Source organism: Parus major, chromosome 18 (genome assembly GCF_001522545.3).
Source record: "Parus major isolate Abel chromosome 18, Parus_major1.1, whole genome shotgun sequence".
Taxonomy (NCBI): Eukaryota; Metazoa; Chordata; class Aves; order Passeriformes; family Paridae; genus Parus; species Parus major.
This window is the reverse complement of record NC_031786.1, coordinates 4,402,799-4,418,494: the sequence shown is the minus strand read 5'-3', so window position 1 is coordinate 4,418,494 and position 15,696 is coordinate 4,402,799. Positions and strand designations below refer to the sequence as shown.

The following is a 15,696-nucleotide window of genomic DNA, read 5'->3' as shown; positions in this document are numbered from 1 at the left end:
AGCACTTCCTATTTCCCCCTTTTCGTGGAAGTTGAGACCGTGGAGAGCAGGTCTACACACCTGAGCACGCTGGTGCAGGAGGCCCAACAGAGAGTGGCGGAATTGTCTGCGCAAGCAGCGAGTGAAGGGCTGGGCATGGAGAGCACCGAGAGGGAAAAGCAGCTCAAGGGCTGGGAGTGGAGGACCAGGCTCTACCAGCGCATGAAGGCCGGCTACGAGCATGCCCGTGAGTATGTTGCCTTTTTCTCAACCTGGAAATGAAACTCAAGGTAATTTTGGTAAGGAGGTAAAAGAAGAAGATCTTTACTTGAAGGGCTTTGGGGGCAGTTATGGAACAATGTACACAACAGCCCATCCCTACAGGGATTAATGCATTTTTATAGGTTTTAGGAAATTAACATAATGGATAAAAAGCACCAATTAGGAGGACAAGTGATGCAATTCTCCCCCAGGTCAAGCCCCTTCTCTGGAGTTCCCCCATCGGCACTAGCTGTGCTCTGTCCAAGAAAATGTATCTTGGGGTGTTGTTCTCAGCCTTGGTTCTCAGGAAGAAGAAAGATAGTGTTGGGTCTCTGCTCCTCCCAGGGCTTGGAGCTCTGGAATTGGTTTTGTCTCTCTGCTTAAGGAAAGGCTCTGGAAAAGTACTGGGAAAACTAACTACTGACACAATAGGCTACAGAGCTACAGATAGGTGTGTGAAGAATACAGAGAACACATAAAAGGAAAAAAGGCAAAAAAAAAAGGCATCAAGAACAGGGAAACAGCAGAATTCCAGGCAGGAATCTGCAGCTGAGAACCCTCTCCAAAGATGCTGATTCTCACAGCACTGCTGTGGAGCAGGAGCGGGTTGGCATGGGGAAACTGAGGCACAAAGGTGAAATGGCCTTTCCAAGAGGGAGAAGGAAATGGGTTTAGAACAATCTGAGAGCAACAAGGACAGCTCCTTAGACTGCATAACATTAATAAGACATCCAACATCCCAATTCTTTGTTCAGGATGTAATGATTGTGCCCTGCTTATCTCTACTCCTGGATCTCATTTAACATGTTTAGAATTTAAAACAGGATGCTGTAAAACAACATATGAATAGGCAGGAAGAGGGATGGGGACATTGGCCTTTTCTCTGGTGTAATTAGATTATTTTTCAAAAGCACTTACTATTTTGGAATGGGATCATTCTAAATACTTGATCAGGCTGTGAAATTTCATTTTGCACTTAAGTACTGTAAAAATTTAACCTTAATTTTGGTAAGCACTAATCTTAATCTTGGTATTCATTTCATCACCACAGCCACAAACTGAGTCACTTTAAACAGCTGTACAAGGGAATCTGTATCCAAACTAAATGGGAATTTGGGCCCAAATGAAGGACTAAACAGGCCTGAACTTTTTTGTGGATCTTTTAGCTCTAGCCTATGTGATGAAATACAATCATTGCTATTAACATTTTTACAACTATCTTTATATAAATGTACTTACAAATAATTTTCTCAAATTTATTGTATGCTAAGGTTGTTTCTTCAAGACATGTAGTGCTCCTTCTCTTGGATACTAAATACAGGAAATACAAATGTAGTGAAAGTTAATATACTGATTTTTTTAATCAATCCCAGCAGTAAGTCATGACATTTTGTGTTTGATTTCTGAATTGAGTCTGATTGATTATTCTGCAAATTAAGGTTTTTTTTCCTCCTTTTCTTTTTTTAAACAAAAATGTTAGGCCTCAATTGACAGCTGTATTTTGGAACTATTACACCGAAAGAAGTGTGGAAGTTGCAATTTTTGAATACAAATAACATAAAAATGTTTTCTGTTTTCTGATAAATTTGAGTTTGTTAGTGAAGCCATAAAGGTTTCATTAGATCTTTGTGGTTTTTTCCTTTCTCTCTCCTATTCACCCAAAGAGATTCATAGGGTCTTTTCATTGACATAATTAGCATGAATCTGTTTTATTGGGTTACATATATGCAGGAAGATATTTTTAACCAAAAAGGAGCCAAAAACCATGATGGAAACAAATGGTGTCTGCAGGATATTGTTAGCAGGGGCACTAATTAAAATGCTCAAAAGGCAGAAAACACAAACACCTACAACCCAAAGCTCACAATTGCAGGGTGATTTTCAGTGGGTTCTTTGAAGGCACAGGAACATTGTTTGAATAGGATTTGTTGTGCTGAAGAGCTGATGTTTTCTCTTCTCTCCCAGGAGCCCCCGAGGCGCCAACCAATGTCTGCCTCATGGTAACGAGCAGTACATCACTCACTGTCACCTTCCAAGAACCCCTCAGTGTCAACTCAGCTGTGGTGACCAAGTATAAAGGTATTGGATTTAGACATCTTTCAGTCCCCTTAACAAAGTACAACAAATTTGAGAGCTAAGTAGCAAAGGTATTTATCTACAGGAGATTGTATTATGATACAAGTAGTGTTTAAATGTAATTATTTTCCCAGTAAACAGACACAGAAGTGGAATTTTCTTGAAAGATTACCCAAGGACAAAATTTTTATAAAAAAATAATAATAATAAAAAAAAATGAACGAAAAGTTTTCTCCATGAGTGCTTTGAAGAAGTTTGCTTGACTCACTGTGGTTAAGACATCGGCTCAATGACTGGGTTGAGATGAGCAGTTACAAAACACAAACTAACTTTTGGTGCCTGTGGGCTCCTGAAACCATGTGTATCCTTGTAAAAGCCAAACCCACACCACCATTCCTTAAAGGAATGCCTCTGGAAGCTGAAACTTCTGGCAGAGGCATCATACAGCCCAATTAATTAGCTATTCCAGGGTTGCCACATCATTCTTGGAAGAGTGATACATTTGGGGTGGCACCAGTTAGCTGCAAAGTGCAATGAATAAGAAAATGCTTTCATCTGAATAGCCCTGTTGAATAGAGATGGTTTTAAAACAGGATTTCTGTTCCACAGGAAATTCCAACATTAAGAAAAAAAAGCAAGTTTTAGTGAAGATTAGAACAAAAATGAGAATTTTTAAAATTTCCTGTTTAAAGGAACTTTCAGGTTTTCTACAATCTTTGGAACAGTAAGTTCTTCAGTATTAAGCACAGCAATCCACAGCCTCCAGCTTCCAGTGGAAACAAGAATCCTCCCATGGGCCAAGGGATTGGGGATCTGAAGCCTCCTTGGTCCTGCCCAGGGGAGTCAATGAGTGGGGGCCTGAAAATCTTCTGTTATTTCCCCCAGTTTCTCCCTTCATGCTTCCTGCTGTGTTTGTTTCTTTGTATTAATCATTGAGAACTCCTTTCCGAGGTGCCTAAACCTAAAATTTCCACAGTCACATCCAGAACCCTCCAGGCTGTGTGGTGGGGAGTCTGATTTGTGTTTCCATGGGTGTGTGTCCCAGAGATGGTTCCAGCAGGAGAGGTTCAGGAGGACCCTGTCCCTCAAGGGTCCAGCAGCTCCTGGAGCCTTTCCAAAGGTGGGACATGCAGTGCACAGGCTCCACTGGCATCAGCACAAGCTCCCAAAGCACTACAGAAGGTTATTTTGGAAAAGGAACGTTCTTTCTTTCCTCCTCCTGCTTCTGGTCACAGATTCCACTCATCACTGGCTGTGCCCAGCAGAATAGTTTTTTACATTCTATGAAAAAACCCAAGCTCCCAGACACCACTGAGGCCATCAAAGTGATAATGCCCTGATAGCCTCAGTAGAAGGAAAATTACTGTATTACACCAAGTCAGCTGTGCAGTGCTGCAGGAAGTGTGATTTTCAAAAACATCAAAGCCCTTTAGAAGCCTAAATCTAATTTTCAGCAATGGGTTGTGTTGCCAGGAAACTAAATTTCATTTAAGAGCTTCCCACTGCCTGATTTACTTGTGAAAACAATACTTGGGCTCCTAAAACACCAAAGTTCTCTAGCAAATATCAGACAGTTCTTTGTAATAGTTGTATTTTAAATAACTCTGAAACATTGTCCACCCCGTAATTATAATGATTCTTGGTATTTTCACTGGAAGAAAACAACCAAACAGAGCTAATTTTTAAAAATAATTTTCTGAAGGTTGCAGTACTTTTCTCTTGGGTATTCATTTGGGCTGAGCCTGGTTTGTACCATGTCAGTGGTGTCCTGTTTTTGATAAACACAGCATTCAAAGAAATTTAATCCAACCTGACCTAACTTTCTGATCAGACCAGGTAGCACTGCCCTGTATTCTGAACTACCTTCACTTGTGATCACTTTATGTTTTATCAAGTTGACAGTTAGTCTTGCCAGAATATTCTTTTTAAATCCTTTGTCCCAGGAGACTTGCATATTTACGGTTAGATAAAAAGAAAGATCATTAATAGCTCCTTTTGGTGACTTTCAGGAATTAATTAAGCACTGTTTGTAGAATTGTTTATTACATTATGGAGTGAGATTCTTTGTGCTACTTTGAGGGGTCATAAAATGAACCTTTCAAATGATCACTTGCAAGAATGATTAGAACCAGCTAGCAATTACCAGCCCTGAAAGGAGAGCTTGATAACAAAGTGTGAGGATCTTTTTAGTCAGATATATAAACCTCCTGTCCAGAAAATCATCAAAGAATTTTGCTAATTCAGGAACAAAACAAAACAAAACAAAACAAAACAAAAAAAGGCTGTTAAGTTGTTTGGGTTTTTTCCCTCAATACTTTACTATTTCTTTTTCTAAGCAAATTAAAATTCGGGAGCATTTGCAACAGTGTTTAGGGAATACCTACTCATTAACAGAAACTAACAATGTTCTTTTCTCTGGATCTGAACTATAGGGAATAAAAACTGACATCAATTTTGTTCAGTTTAGTTTAGTTCCCTAAAAACAATGAAAAACTTCCAATTCCATTTTTCCCATGTCATCTTTCTTTTTTTTCTTTTTTTTTTTTCCTTTTTTATAATATATTTTTTCCAAAGCTTTATTTGCCCAAATGCCTTTTAGAAACTGAGCTTGGAACATTACCTAACTGTCTGCTGTTTTCCTGTGTGTGATCTTTTCCCTTGTTAGCTGTATAACTTACAAATAATCATACAGGAGAATAATACTTTGCACTCACTCTCTAACCACTAAAACCATCTCACTTCATTAGGAGATTTAATTTTAACCACACACAGTGAATGGGTATTGACTTTGGTGTCCCAGCTGGATGGCAGCTCAGTGACTGCATTCTGTTCAGCCATTGCTTTAAGGAGCCAGAGTATTCTTTACTTCCTTTCCTGGATTGTTGTTTAATGTTGCAGGCACCATCCTAATGGCTCCCTTCAGTTTCCCTCTGGAGAAGGCTGCAGTGTGGTGGTGGCTGACATGAAATGATTCCTAAGTATATTGTAACTTAGTAAAGTGTTTTGAGGCTGGAAGCAGACAGGCATGACATAAATCAATAATAAAAGTAATAATCTGCTCCATGCTAGAGAAAGATTCAAAGCCAGAGACACCTCACCCCAGCCAGTTTTAGGAAGGATGTGAAGCATCACTGTAATATTGAGGAAAAAAAAACCCTGCCCTTGGCTAATTGTGCCCTAGAACCAAACCTCACATCCCACCGTGGAAGTACTTAGGACTTGCTTTAGTTTTACATCTTTGAAAACGCAATCAAAACGTTCCACGTTTACACACAAAACAACTTGCCACAGTTGGAAGCCAGGGAGAGCTTTCTGTTTGTACCAGCACACTGGTACTGCAGGATGTTTTGTTATCCCAGAGCTGCAACCATCTCGATGAACAATTCCCCAGAGCAGCATAACCCAGACAGACAGCACTCAGCTCCCAGGAACATCCCACTGGGGACCAGCAGCAAGTGCTGCAAAGCTTTTTTTCAGAGCTGTTCTTTTTCACTAATCAGCCTTTCTAGGGTTCACATGTTCCCCACAACACATACACATAAAGAGCAGGTTTTTTCAAAGGAAAAAAATAAGAAGTAATGTTAAGTAATTTTGTCTTACTTTTTTTTTTTCTTGGATTTAAAACCTGCTTATTATTTTGCTTTTACAGTGAATAAGTACAGATAAACTTCCTCTTACTGCATGATTTTTTTTTTCATCCATTTCTCATCAGAAGTAGCCATAATAATACTGTGATCCCAAAGTATAGAATAAGGAAGAAAAATTGACATAGTGCTGATCATTACCTACTGGAAAGGATCACCATGCAATGAAAAATCTCTGTTTATATTTTATTTACAATTTTTAAACAAACATCTATATTCCCTTTTGAAGAAAAAAAATGAAACAGCTTGTATAACCCAAGTTGAGCTAATTTATTTTAGAGCCTGGAACTATTTATGTTTGAAGAGAGAAGAAGAAAGACATGTTTGATGTAGCAAACAAAGCTAATCTTCTCTGTTTGGTTGTAGCTGTGGATGCCAAGTTATTTCCCAGATAGTGATGCTGAGCTGTCTAGGCCACTTTAGCCCTTTTTACCTTTTTGTTTAGTTTGATATTTTAGGAGAGTATTTAATGTTTGTCAGAACTTCCCAGCTGCCTTCCAGGATTTCTTTCGGATGGAGAGAAGATTTTTAATTTCAGTCAGCGTAGCTCTTTAAAACACAAAACAAAACAGGTTGGCTTAGATCAGGAAAAAAGGAGTTATGTTTTGCTTAAATTTTGAGAAAAGGTCATTCCCTGACTCCCTTCTTCCAAAACACTTTGTGGTCCATTTCAGAATTTTTTTTGAATGAGAATAATTTTAATTGTCTTTGAGTCACTGTTTCAGTCCTGGCTGGATATGCAGTGGATCCAGGATGTTGCTGTCACACAGCTGCATGAAATGGGTCCCAGTCCAGAACAGCACAGCAGAATTTGCTGTTGTCATTGGGAGTCTCAGCTAAAGGATGGGTGGAGCTGCCTTTGCACCAGGGTCAGCACCTGTGCTCAGGAATCAGGAGCCAGGGGCTGTTTGAGACCTGTTCAAAAGAAACCTGGATCTGGGATTCTCAGCTGACTTCTCTCCAGGTCAATGGAAAATTTATGTTAAAGATTTCAGTGTGAAAAAACTCCAAAACTTCACAGGAGTGATCTGAACATTTTGATTGTGATTCTGCATGTTCTGTTTTTGGAGTATTCCTTTCACAAATAATCTCATAATTTTGTGTGGGCTTCTGCTTGTCCCCATGGGCACATTGAAAATTGGCCTTCTCTATTTGACCAAGTCTGGATTTGTTCCATAGCAGGTTCCCTGCAGTGATCCTCAAAGACCTAAATATTCAGATATATCACTATATTTCTATATAGATACCTATATGTATCTTTCTCCACTTTGGTGGCAACTGTCTGCTCACACAGTGGAAAGCTGCAAGCCTGTGCTTTCTTTGACTTCTAGAAGAACCCTGGTTATGGAGATGAATGCTTGTGCACATGAATCTTATGAAAACAAAGTGCTTTAACAATAATACCTCTGTCTCTCTAAAGCAGATGCTGTGTCACTGCCTGATTCTGAGCCAGTCCATAGTGGAACTGAGCAGCATTCTGCACTTCATCTTGAAACCCTTTCCACTTATTATTCAAAGTTTCTTTGTATGTTTTGAAACTCGTTCTTTCTTTCCTTAAAACAGTTCTTGCTCCATTAAAAGAAAAGAGAATACGTTTCTTTGTAAGACATTTGAATTTATCCTGCTGAATAGGTGTGGTCTGATATTTTTTACAGTAGTTCATTTATGCCATTTTATTAGGTCTCCCGGGCACTTTATTTGCACGTTACATTTTGGTAGCTAACAGGACTGTGCAATTTGACTTCTATTTTTATGCCTAGCCAGTACAGAAATGTATAAAAGTTAAAACAAACCTTTCTATTTCTAGCTCCTGTCAATGTCTGTAGTATGTGCTGGACTTAACATAAAATTTAAGACCTTCTATTATTTAAGTTTGTTATGTATTTAAAATCACCTTTGAACATGAATCACATATTAAGTGATGGTGTAATTAACGAATGTAGCTAATCAAACACCAGTTACTCAGCTGAATCATTCTTTCCTCCTGCTTTGTGTTTTATATGGATTTTGAACAGCAGCTCAGGATGAATAGCTCTGAGAAAACCCAGACATACAGGCTCTACTTTTGTCTGCCTTGGTTTCTAAGGAAAAAGGCTTGTATCATGATGTTGTTGAATTTTTTACACTGCTTTGTCTTTTACATTTGCTTTGACTTAGCAAATTAGTAAGTCATGGGGGATTTTTTTTGTTGTTTGCATGTGGCTGCTACAGTTTCCAGTTCATAGGTATGGCATAGAAGAGGTGAATTCCTTGTAGTCAGTGGCAGGTCTGGGACTCAAGACCTTCAGCTTCTGTCTTGAAGGAGGTCCATGATTTAGCAGGTATTTTGATTAATGGATTTGGGAATGAAGACTCATTGAAGATTTCAAAAAAACCAGAATGTCTTCAAAGGGTTTATGGCAAAATTTCCCTGCTCACAGCTTCATCTTAAGTCTTCTCTGGCCTATCATGGACTTTCCTGGACCATTGAAGAGCATCAAAAGTCTGGGTCTTATTTTCCTCCCCAGTCAAAGCCTGATCCTGTTCCAGTAATCAGATCTGACCCCCAGAGCTGTAAATGTGGAATCAGGTTCTGGGATCTGCTGCAAGCTCCTGATTTGTGTATTGAGCATCAACTGCAGGGTTTGCTGCTTCCATGCATGAGTGCCCAGCTAGTTCAGGCATGAACACCCCAGCAGTTTGTGCATGAGCACCCAGTTCATTTACTGAACACCCAGCTGGCTCAGCCATGTCTGAGCTCAGTCAGATCTCACCTGAGCACCCACCTGGCTCACTCCTGAGCACAGTGATGGGCATGGATGGAAGGTTCCAGTAGCCAGGGAAGGAGTGGGAGGAGGTCAGGAGAGGCTGTGGGCTGCACACAGCTGGCCTGGCCTGGCTCAGTGTGATGGAAAACCCAGCATGGAGTGAGAGCCACAGCAGGGAGAAGGGAGGCTGACAGCAGGAAAGGGGGAGGATAAGTGGATTAAGCTCAGTCTAGTAAGGATGGTGGGAAGGTGTTCACTTAAATGTTGGGGGTTTTTTAATTATATTTACTTTCTTCTCACTTGTAATGAATTATTAGAAATTTGTGTTCATTGGCAATAATTTAAATTAAGTAAAAACTCCTCAAATCAAGGCTGTTTTGCCTGCAACACCTGCCTGCATGGCTAGGGGAGGTGAAAGCTCTTTAAGTTATTGTACAGATTACTTAATAAAGAAATAAAGGCCTTAATACGGTTAATCAACACCTATGCAGAAAAATCCCTCTTTATACCACAGGAGAACTAGAGGACAAGGAATGGAATCCCCTTAAACAGGTAACTTGAATTAGTGTCTGTGTATTTCCTTCCTTTGCTCCCCACACTGTGCAGTGCTCTGCTTTGCCTCCTACATTGAGACAGATTTACTTTTTTGTGTGCATTTTCCCAGCTGCTCATTATAAATTAGATTTTAATATCATGCTTTGGGACGAAGCTGAGCCTGCCCCGTGTGCACTTCACACCAACAATTGGTTCTTGCATGTGGGAGCTTCCCCCAGCTCTGGCTGCACAGATCACAGGAGAACAACATTCCCACTGGGAGGGGAACCTTGCAGAATCCAAGCCAAGCTTTTCTGGGATGTGAAGCCTCTGCATAAGAACCCCATTTATTCCCCAGTCTTGTCTCACGGTTCTAACACATGCTCTGTCCCACTTTTCCTTCCACAGTGGGATATGTTTGTCATTTTAGGGCTGAGAAACAAATCTTGGCTGTTATTACAATCCATTGTAGCTTTCTAACCACTGGCCCACATTGGAAGGCTGAATGTGCACCCACATGGCACATTTTCTTAGTTATTTATAAAATGTTAATAAGAAATGTCATTTTCACTAGGAGAGGAAAAAATTTCCTTCTTGTACTGAAATAGCTGGTCTTATTGCAAACAGATAAAGAATTGCTGGGATTTAGAAAATGCTAATCAAATACTTGAGAAAAAAGATCTTTTTTTTTTTTAATACATATATTCTCTTGGTGAGAATTTTATTAAAATTTCAGTAAAAATTGTGTCTTATAAATCATTTCTACAATTCAGATTTGCTTTAAGATGAACTAGTGAAACCATGATCAAGCAAAGATGTGTCTTTGGCACCTAGCCTGCTGTCATAATGGTTCCCATAAATGTCGAGACATAAAATAGAGTATTCTGGCCTGGGTCAAAGGAACATCCAGAAACAGGGCCACAAGAAAGGTTATTTAAAATCATTGGTTATTATTAGCAGGTGCAAAACGCAAAGGAGCCCAGAGTGGTTGGGAAGAAGATTTACTGCAAATAAAGTATTTGATTATTAAAAAAAAAAAATTCTCTGAAATAAGAATTGTGAAGATTTATAACCATGGAAGTTCCAAATGAAGATGTTCCCTCTAGGAATAGTCTAGAGATGCCTTTCTTGGTATTCTGTCTTGCACTGTTCTGTCCTGTTATGCTGAGAGGCCCTCAAACCCTGCTGCAGCTCTTTCCCACCACACCACAGCAGGGCTTTGTTTGCCTCAGGTGGGAACAGAGCTTGTGTTTTGCATCTTTTTTCATTCCTCTTCAGCTTTACTGATGCTTCTACTAACCCAGTAAAAAGAGCCTTGGATAAGTTTACAGAAATAACTGAAATGATAGATAAGATCCAAAATAATGAACACTAGTATTTAGAACAGTTTGGAGATCAGGTTTAATTTAAGCTGTACCTGGAAATCCAAGTCCCAGGGCATGACTGTGTTTTAACTTCTGTGTTTGCACAAACTGCTCAATGCCAAACATTTGTTTTTTCCTAATGGAAGCATTATGTTGTCAATAGTCCCTACAGCTGGTATGACTTGTCTTTCTCCTATCATTGGAGGATTTCCAAACATGAGAGAGGCATAAACACAGCCTGAACTGAAAATCTGGTTCAAAATTGGGTTCCTTTCTTAAATCAGGCTGGAAAGAATGCTTGAAAACAGCGAGGAGGAGCTGACCAAATACTGCAAACAGTTCTCCATCAGAGCTGGTGATGCTCTACACCAACAGATTCCTGCTTTCCACTAATGTTCAGGTCTCTTCACTTGTTTGATAAGTATTTGTTTATGGTCTTTGATCCTGGTTTTATTCATATGAATGGCAGTGTTTTATGTCCTTGAATCCACTTGCTAAGACTTTATGAGAGCAAATGATTAATTTTTTTTGTCAAGATAAGCAAGCAGAAAAAGTTGGCATGAAGTGGTTTCTGGTGGTGCTCTCTGTCAGTTTTATATTTCAAAGAAAGCTAATAAATAACAAAATTATTTGTTTGGAAACACCAGAAAAGGCAAGGAAAAACAAATGTCAAGACAAGAAACAAATTCTACTGTGGCTCAGGCTATTTGTTCGACTCAGGAGAAGAAGGTGCTTTCCTGAATAAATCTACAATAGGGTCAGGAAATGTTTTGTGTCTTCCCTTTGTCCATCTCTCTGATAAGCTGTTAAAGGCATGCTCAGTGTAAGAGAAAGATTGTGACTGGAAAAGAAACAGGTGAAAATAAACTTCTCCCTTTATTTTAAAGTGCGTGAATTGAGTATTAAAAAAAAAAAAAAAGAAAAAAAAAAACTTGGCCACGAGTAAGTTACATAACTTAAGCCAGTCTAAAATTATGTGCCAGCAATTTACATGAGTTTTATGTAACTGTTTATACTGCTGTTTATTTAAAAATTACTACTTATCTTGGCGACCGCAGCAACACATCGTGCATTTGCTAGCTCTGGAATACAGGGCACCTTCATTAAAACACATAGTCACCAATATATTAAACACACAAAAAAGCCCTGCTCTGACATAACATGAAGTGTCAGATGGAAAGCCGCAACAGCAAAGACATTCAGCGTTCACAACAAAGCAGCCCTTTGGGGTGTTCAGAACAGGACTGGAACATGCTCCATCCTTAATTCACCCAACAGCTTTCAGGTCCTTTACAGTACAGTTGGTGCAGTCTACAAGACCAGCTCCTGTTCCTGGGCTCTCATAAAGGACCCTCTTCATCCTCAGCTTTCTCTGCTTGAGCATGTTTATAATTCAGCATTTACATGCTGAGGTGAGGCAGCCTTTTGTTCTTCCTTAAAGTCCCAAAGACTCCAGCGTGACACAAGTGGTTGGTAATTTCTGTTTGCTCTCTCCCAGCACTCACTCTTCACAAAGGAGGCAAAGATTTAGCTAAATCTTCATGATGGGTTGCTCATGCTCAAATAACATAATTTTTAGGTCCAGATCCACCACCAGGGTGAGACCATGGGTGAGTGGATTTGTACTGGTACCAGGAAGAGCTGCAGATACCCCACAAAACCAGGCAATGGGAACAACACTGGCCTAATACCTGGATTTTGCCCTTGTTTTGGGGCCTGTTGACTGAACCAGGTGCTCTACCCCTCCTTACTTCATTTTGACTTCTGTAAAATAGGAAAACTGGGATCCATGTCTTCCTAGGAGGCTTCTAGGCAAATGAAGCAGTATAGCAGAATATTATATATTATTTTCAGATGACCATTACAGTAGAGAGCTGAAAGCTGGCAATGCAGAGGAGGAGATATAAACTGAAGTGATAAATTATTTCTGTCGATTTGCATTTCTTTAAAGCAGTATCATGTCATCTTCTCACTTGAATCAGTAAAAACATGGGAGGAAAAAAGTTTGTTAAAATTATAAGCAAGCAAGAAAATTCCAAAACTTGTTATGAGTTTCTTTATGACAGATATACTTTGAAATGAGGGGGAAAAGAAGGCACTTTTCCAACACAGCTGTTGAAAAAATATTTATTTTTCAGTTATGGAAATTTTTATTGAAACGGGGAGACGGGTTTTTTCCAAAAGTGAGTTTTTAAATAAATATATTTGATAATTAAGTTTTGAGTAACTTTGGATACACCATCTTGTTAGGTAAATATCCTTTAAAAGGAGGGTTCTGAAGCATGATAACCATAACCTGGTCCACAGGCCAATGTCATACTCCCGTGTTTCAATTCCATGGGGCTCAGCCACCACTGGATATTTATTTATTTTATTTTTGTAAGCTACCCAAATTTAAATATGCCTCTTGAAGTACCAGTTTATATCTGGGCAGCCTCCAGTCCATAGAACAGTTAAAAATTTGGGAAGATCAAAAGCCTCTTAGAGCTACTTCTCTCACCCTTAGCTTCTGCTTTGTGCTGCCTGAAGTGTGACCCACTGCCCCTCTCTTGGAGCAGGACCCTCAGACATGCCTGAGGATTCCAGTGATGGCAGGATTTGCTGCAGAATTCATCCTGAGTGACATGATTCATGCTTGACATGAATCTCTGAAAAGAAAAAATGGTGTCTGAAGTGACTGCAAGACTGTTGACAACACATTCAGCAGTTTGAACAGGGTTTCTCCTTCTGGTTTCTCCTTCTGGGAAACAGAAAACACGTCTTAAGTCTGCAGCATTTGTACAGTGTCTGCAGTGATTGAACACAAGTGGAGTTAGAAACCTTGAAAATCACAGTTTACAATGGAAAGTCTGACAGGCCATCAAGTTCAATGTTACCTTTAAGTACTCTCTATAATTAAACTGTCAACAAAACCCTACAATATGGTACTGCAACAGTCTCTACATTTTCCTACTAATGTGCAGAGATAGCTTCCACTAAAGGTGGCAGTAATTAGGTATTTAAAACCCGTGGAAAACTAGAAAAATACACAGTGAAAGAAATTCAAAGAGAATATAAAAAACTAATCTTTTCATTGCAGCAAACACAAAACTGTTGCAGAGCATGCTGTGCATTCACAAACTGCAATCATAGAAAGGGAGCGATTAGGGGAGAAGGGAAAAATGAGTTGTGCTATTGATACTTGGCTGTTTCAGAAAAATGTGCTGGCAGTTAAATGTTGTATACACTGAACAAGAAATTCTCTGAAGCCATTTTCTTTTAATGTGAAAATACCAGCATGACACTGCCAGAAGATGAAAATTCCACATGTTTAAATTAGAATACCTATATTCTCTGATCTATTCTAAATTATCAACTCCAATATTAATGAATATACAAATAAAGTATCTAAAAATTATTCTGTAAATAGGTTTTAGGAAATAAAGGAAAGCTTCATATTGAATTATTTAGTGTAAAACTAAGAAATTAATGAGATTTCCCAGTTTCTACCATAGAATAATTCAAGAGATTAATTTCACTATGGTTTTGATAGGTTTTCCTGGAAATTTGAATCTGAAGGTACAAGTCATTAAATCCCAGAGCTATGACTCCAGGATTAACCAGGATGGCATCTCTCATTAAAAAGGATTAATTTAAGAAAAAAAGGCTGGTTTCCAGCCTTCAGCCATCTGTTCCTCACTTGCACATATTCTTTTTATAATGATCCAGTAGTATTTCATGGTCTGCTCAATACTATTTTATGTGCACAGTAATTTTTACAAGTAGTGAGGAAGAGTATGGACAGCGGGCACTAACAGGTCCAATTCCTTCATCTTCTCTTTTCCACTACTTCTGTTTTTGAAAGGAAATTGTTCAAATGAGGACAGTGGTGACTCAAAGTAATTTGTATTGCAGTCTATTTTTAAGTATTCTTTCCTGAAAAGCTTTTGAACAATATTTTGGTTTTGTCTCCCATACACAGACATATAATTTAATTACTAGGTATTTGCTATACATTACTGTTAAACATGACTTTTAATATCCACATGGACTGGGAAACTGCCAGGAGAAAAATTAACCTGTGAGTGATTCAAGCCCTTTGACTTCTTTGCTTGGACTGGTACCTGACTTGATTTTCTCCTGCTATTTGTTTCTAGTGGAATGGAGTTCTTCAGAAGACTTTTCTCCTTTGGCTGGTGAAATAATTATGGATAATCTTCACTCTTTGAGGTGCTCCATCACAGGTCTCAGGACGGTGAGTTCCAGAGGACTCATTTAGACCTTCATGGCCCAGTCCCCACAGTGATACAAAGACAGGAGAATTTGCATCACCACTCCTTGGAAATCACTGCAGAGCCTTTCTTGTAGCAACATGTTCCAGTGATTGAGCACAGTATGTCTGGCAGCCATAACCCAAAAGTTGCAAAGGAATAGAATCATTTTTTGAGTTATCATTCTTGGGAGAAATTGGGAAAGCCTGGAGCAAAAGCTGATGTTTTCTGGATCATGGGATAATCAGTGGAAATCAAAGGCTCTTGAGAAATCTAGACCTGACTCTGATGACCCATACCTCAAATAACAACATTTTCTCTTCTCCTTCTTCCAGAAATGCACATGTTGATGGCAGTCATTCTCATTTTTGTTATTTGTCTTTCTCTATCTCATTTACACCAAACAGAACTGGGTCTCAAACCTTATCCTCAAATTTTTGTAGTTTGTTTCAATCTATCATGCTGCATTTAAATTACTAAAGCTATTTTAATTTCTCACTGAACAAAAAATCTTTGTGAGCCACTGCTTTGAGTTGTTACAGCCAAGGTTTTGAATCCAGTGATAGTTTTGACTCCAGTTGTTTCCATTTGCAGGGCCAGAGATATTGTGTCCGTGTCTCAGCATACAACGTGAGAGGATGGGGACCTCCACGCAAATCCACTCCTGAATATGCTTCACCTTCAAGTAGGTTGGGTTTGTCTGCACTCCCATTTTGCTTAGTGATACTGGAGTTCACAGTGTAATTGTCATGTTGTCTACGAGTGAAGTAAATAATGACTCAACTCCTTCCAACCGCCAAAAAATGAGCAAAATAATTTATGTATATTTATATTTATGTCT

At 39.1% G+C, this 15,696-nt stretch overlaps 1 protein-coding gene across 1 annotated transcript in view; it reads left to right on the top strand.

Annotated features, from left to right (window-relative positions):
• ANKFN1 (ankyrin repeat and fibronectin type III domain containing 1) overlaps positions 1 to 15,696 on the top strand; it is a 68,967-nt gene that overhangs the window by 16,183 nt on the left and 37,088 nt on the right. Inside the window, exons 4-7 of the mRNA XM_033518648.1 lie at positions 32 to 226; positions 2,206 to 2,319; positions 14,742 to 14,839; positions 15,450 to 15,540. Coding sequence (XP_033374539.1) covers positions 32 to 226; positions 2,206 to 2,319; positions 14,742 to 14,839; positions 15,450 to 15,540 — 498 coding nt within the window. The remainder of the gene's footprint in view (positions 1 to 31; positions 227 to 2,205; positions 2,320 to 14,741; positions 14,840 to 15,449; positions 15,541 to 15,696) is intronic.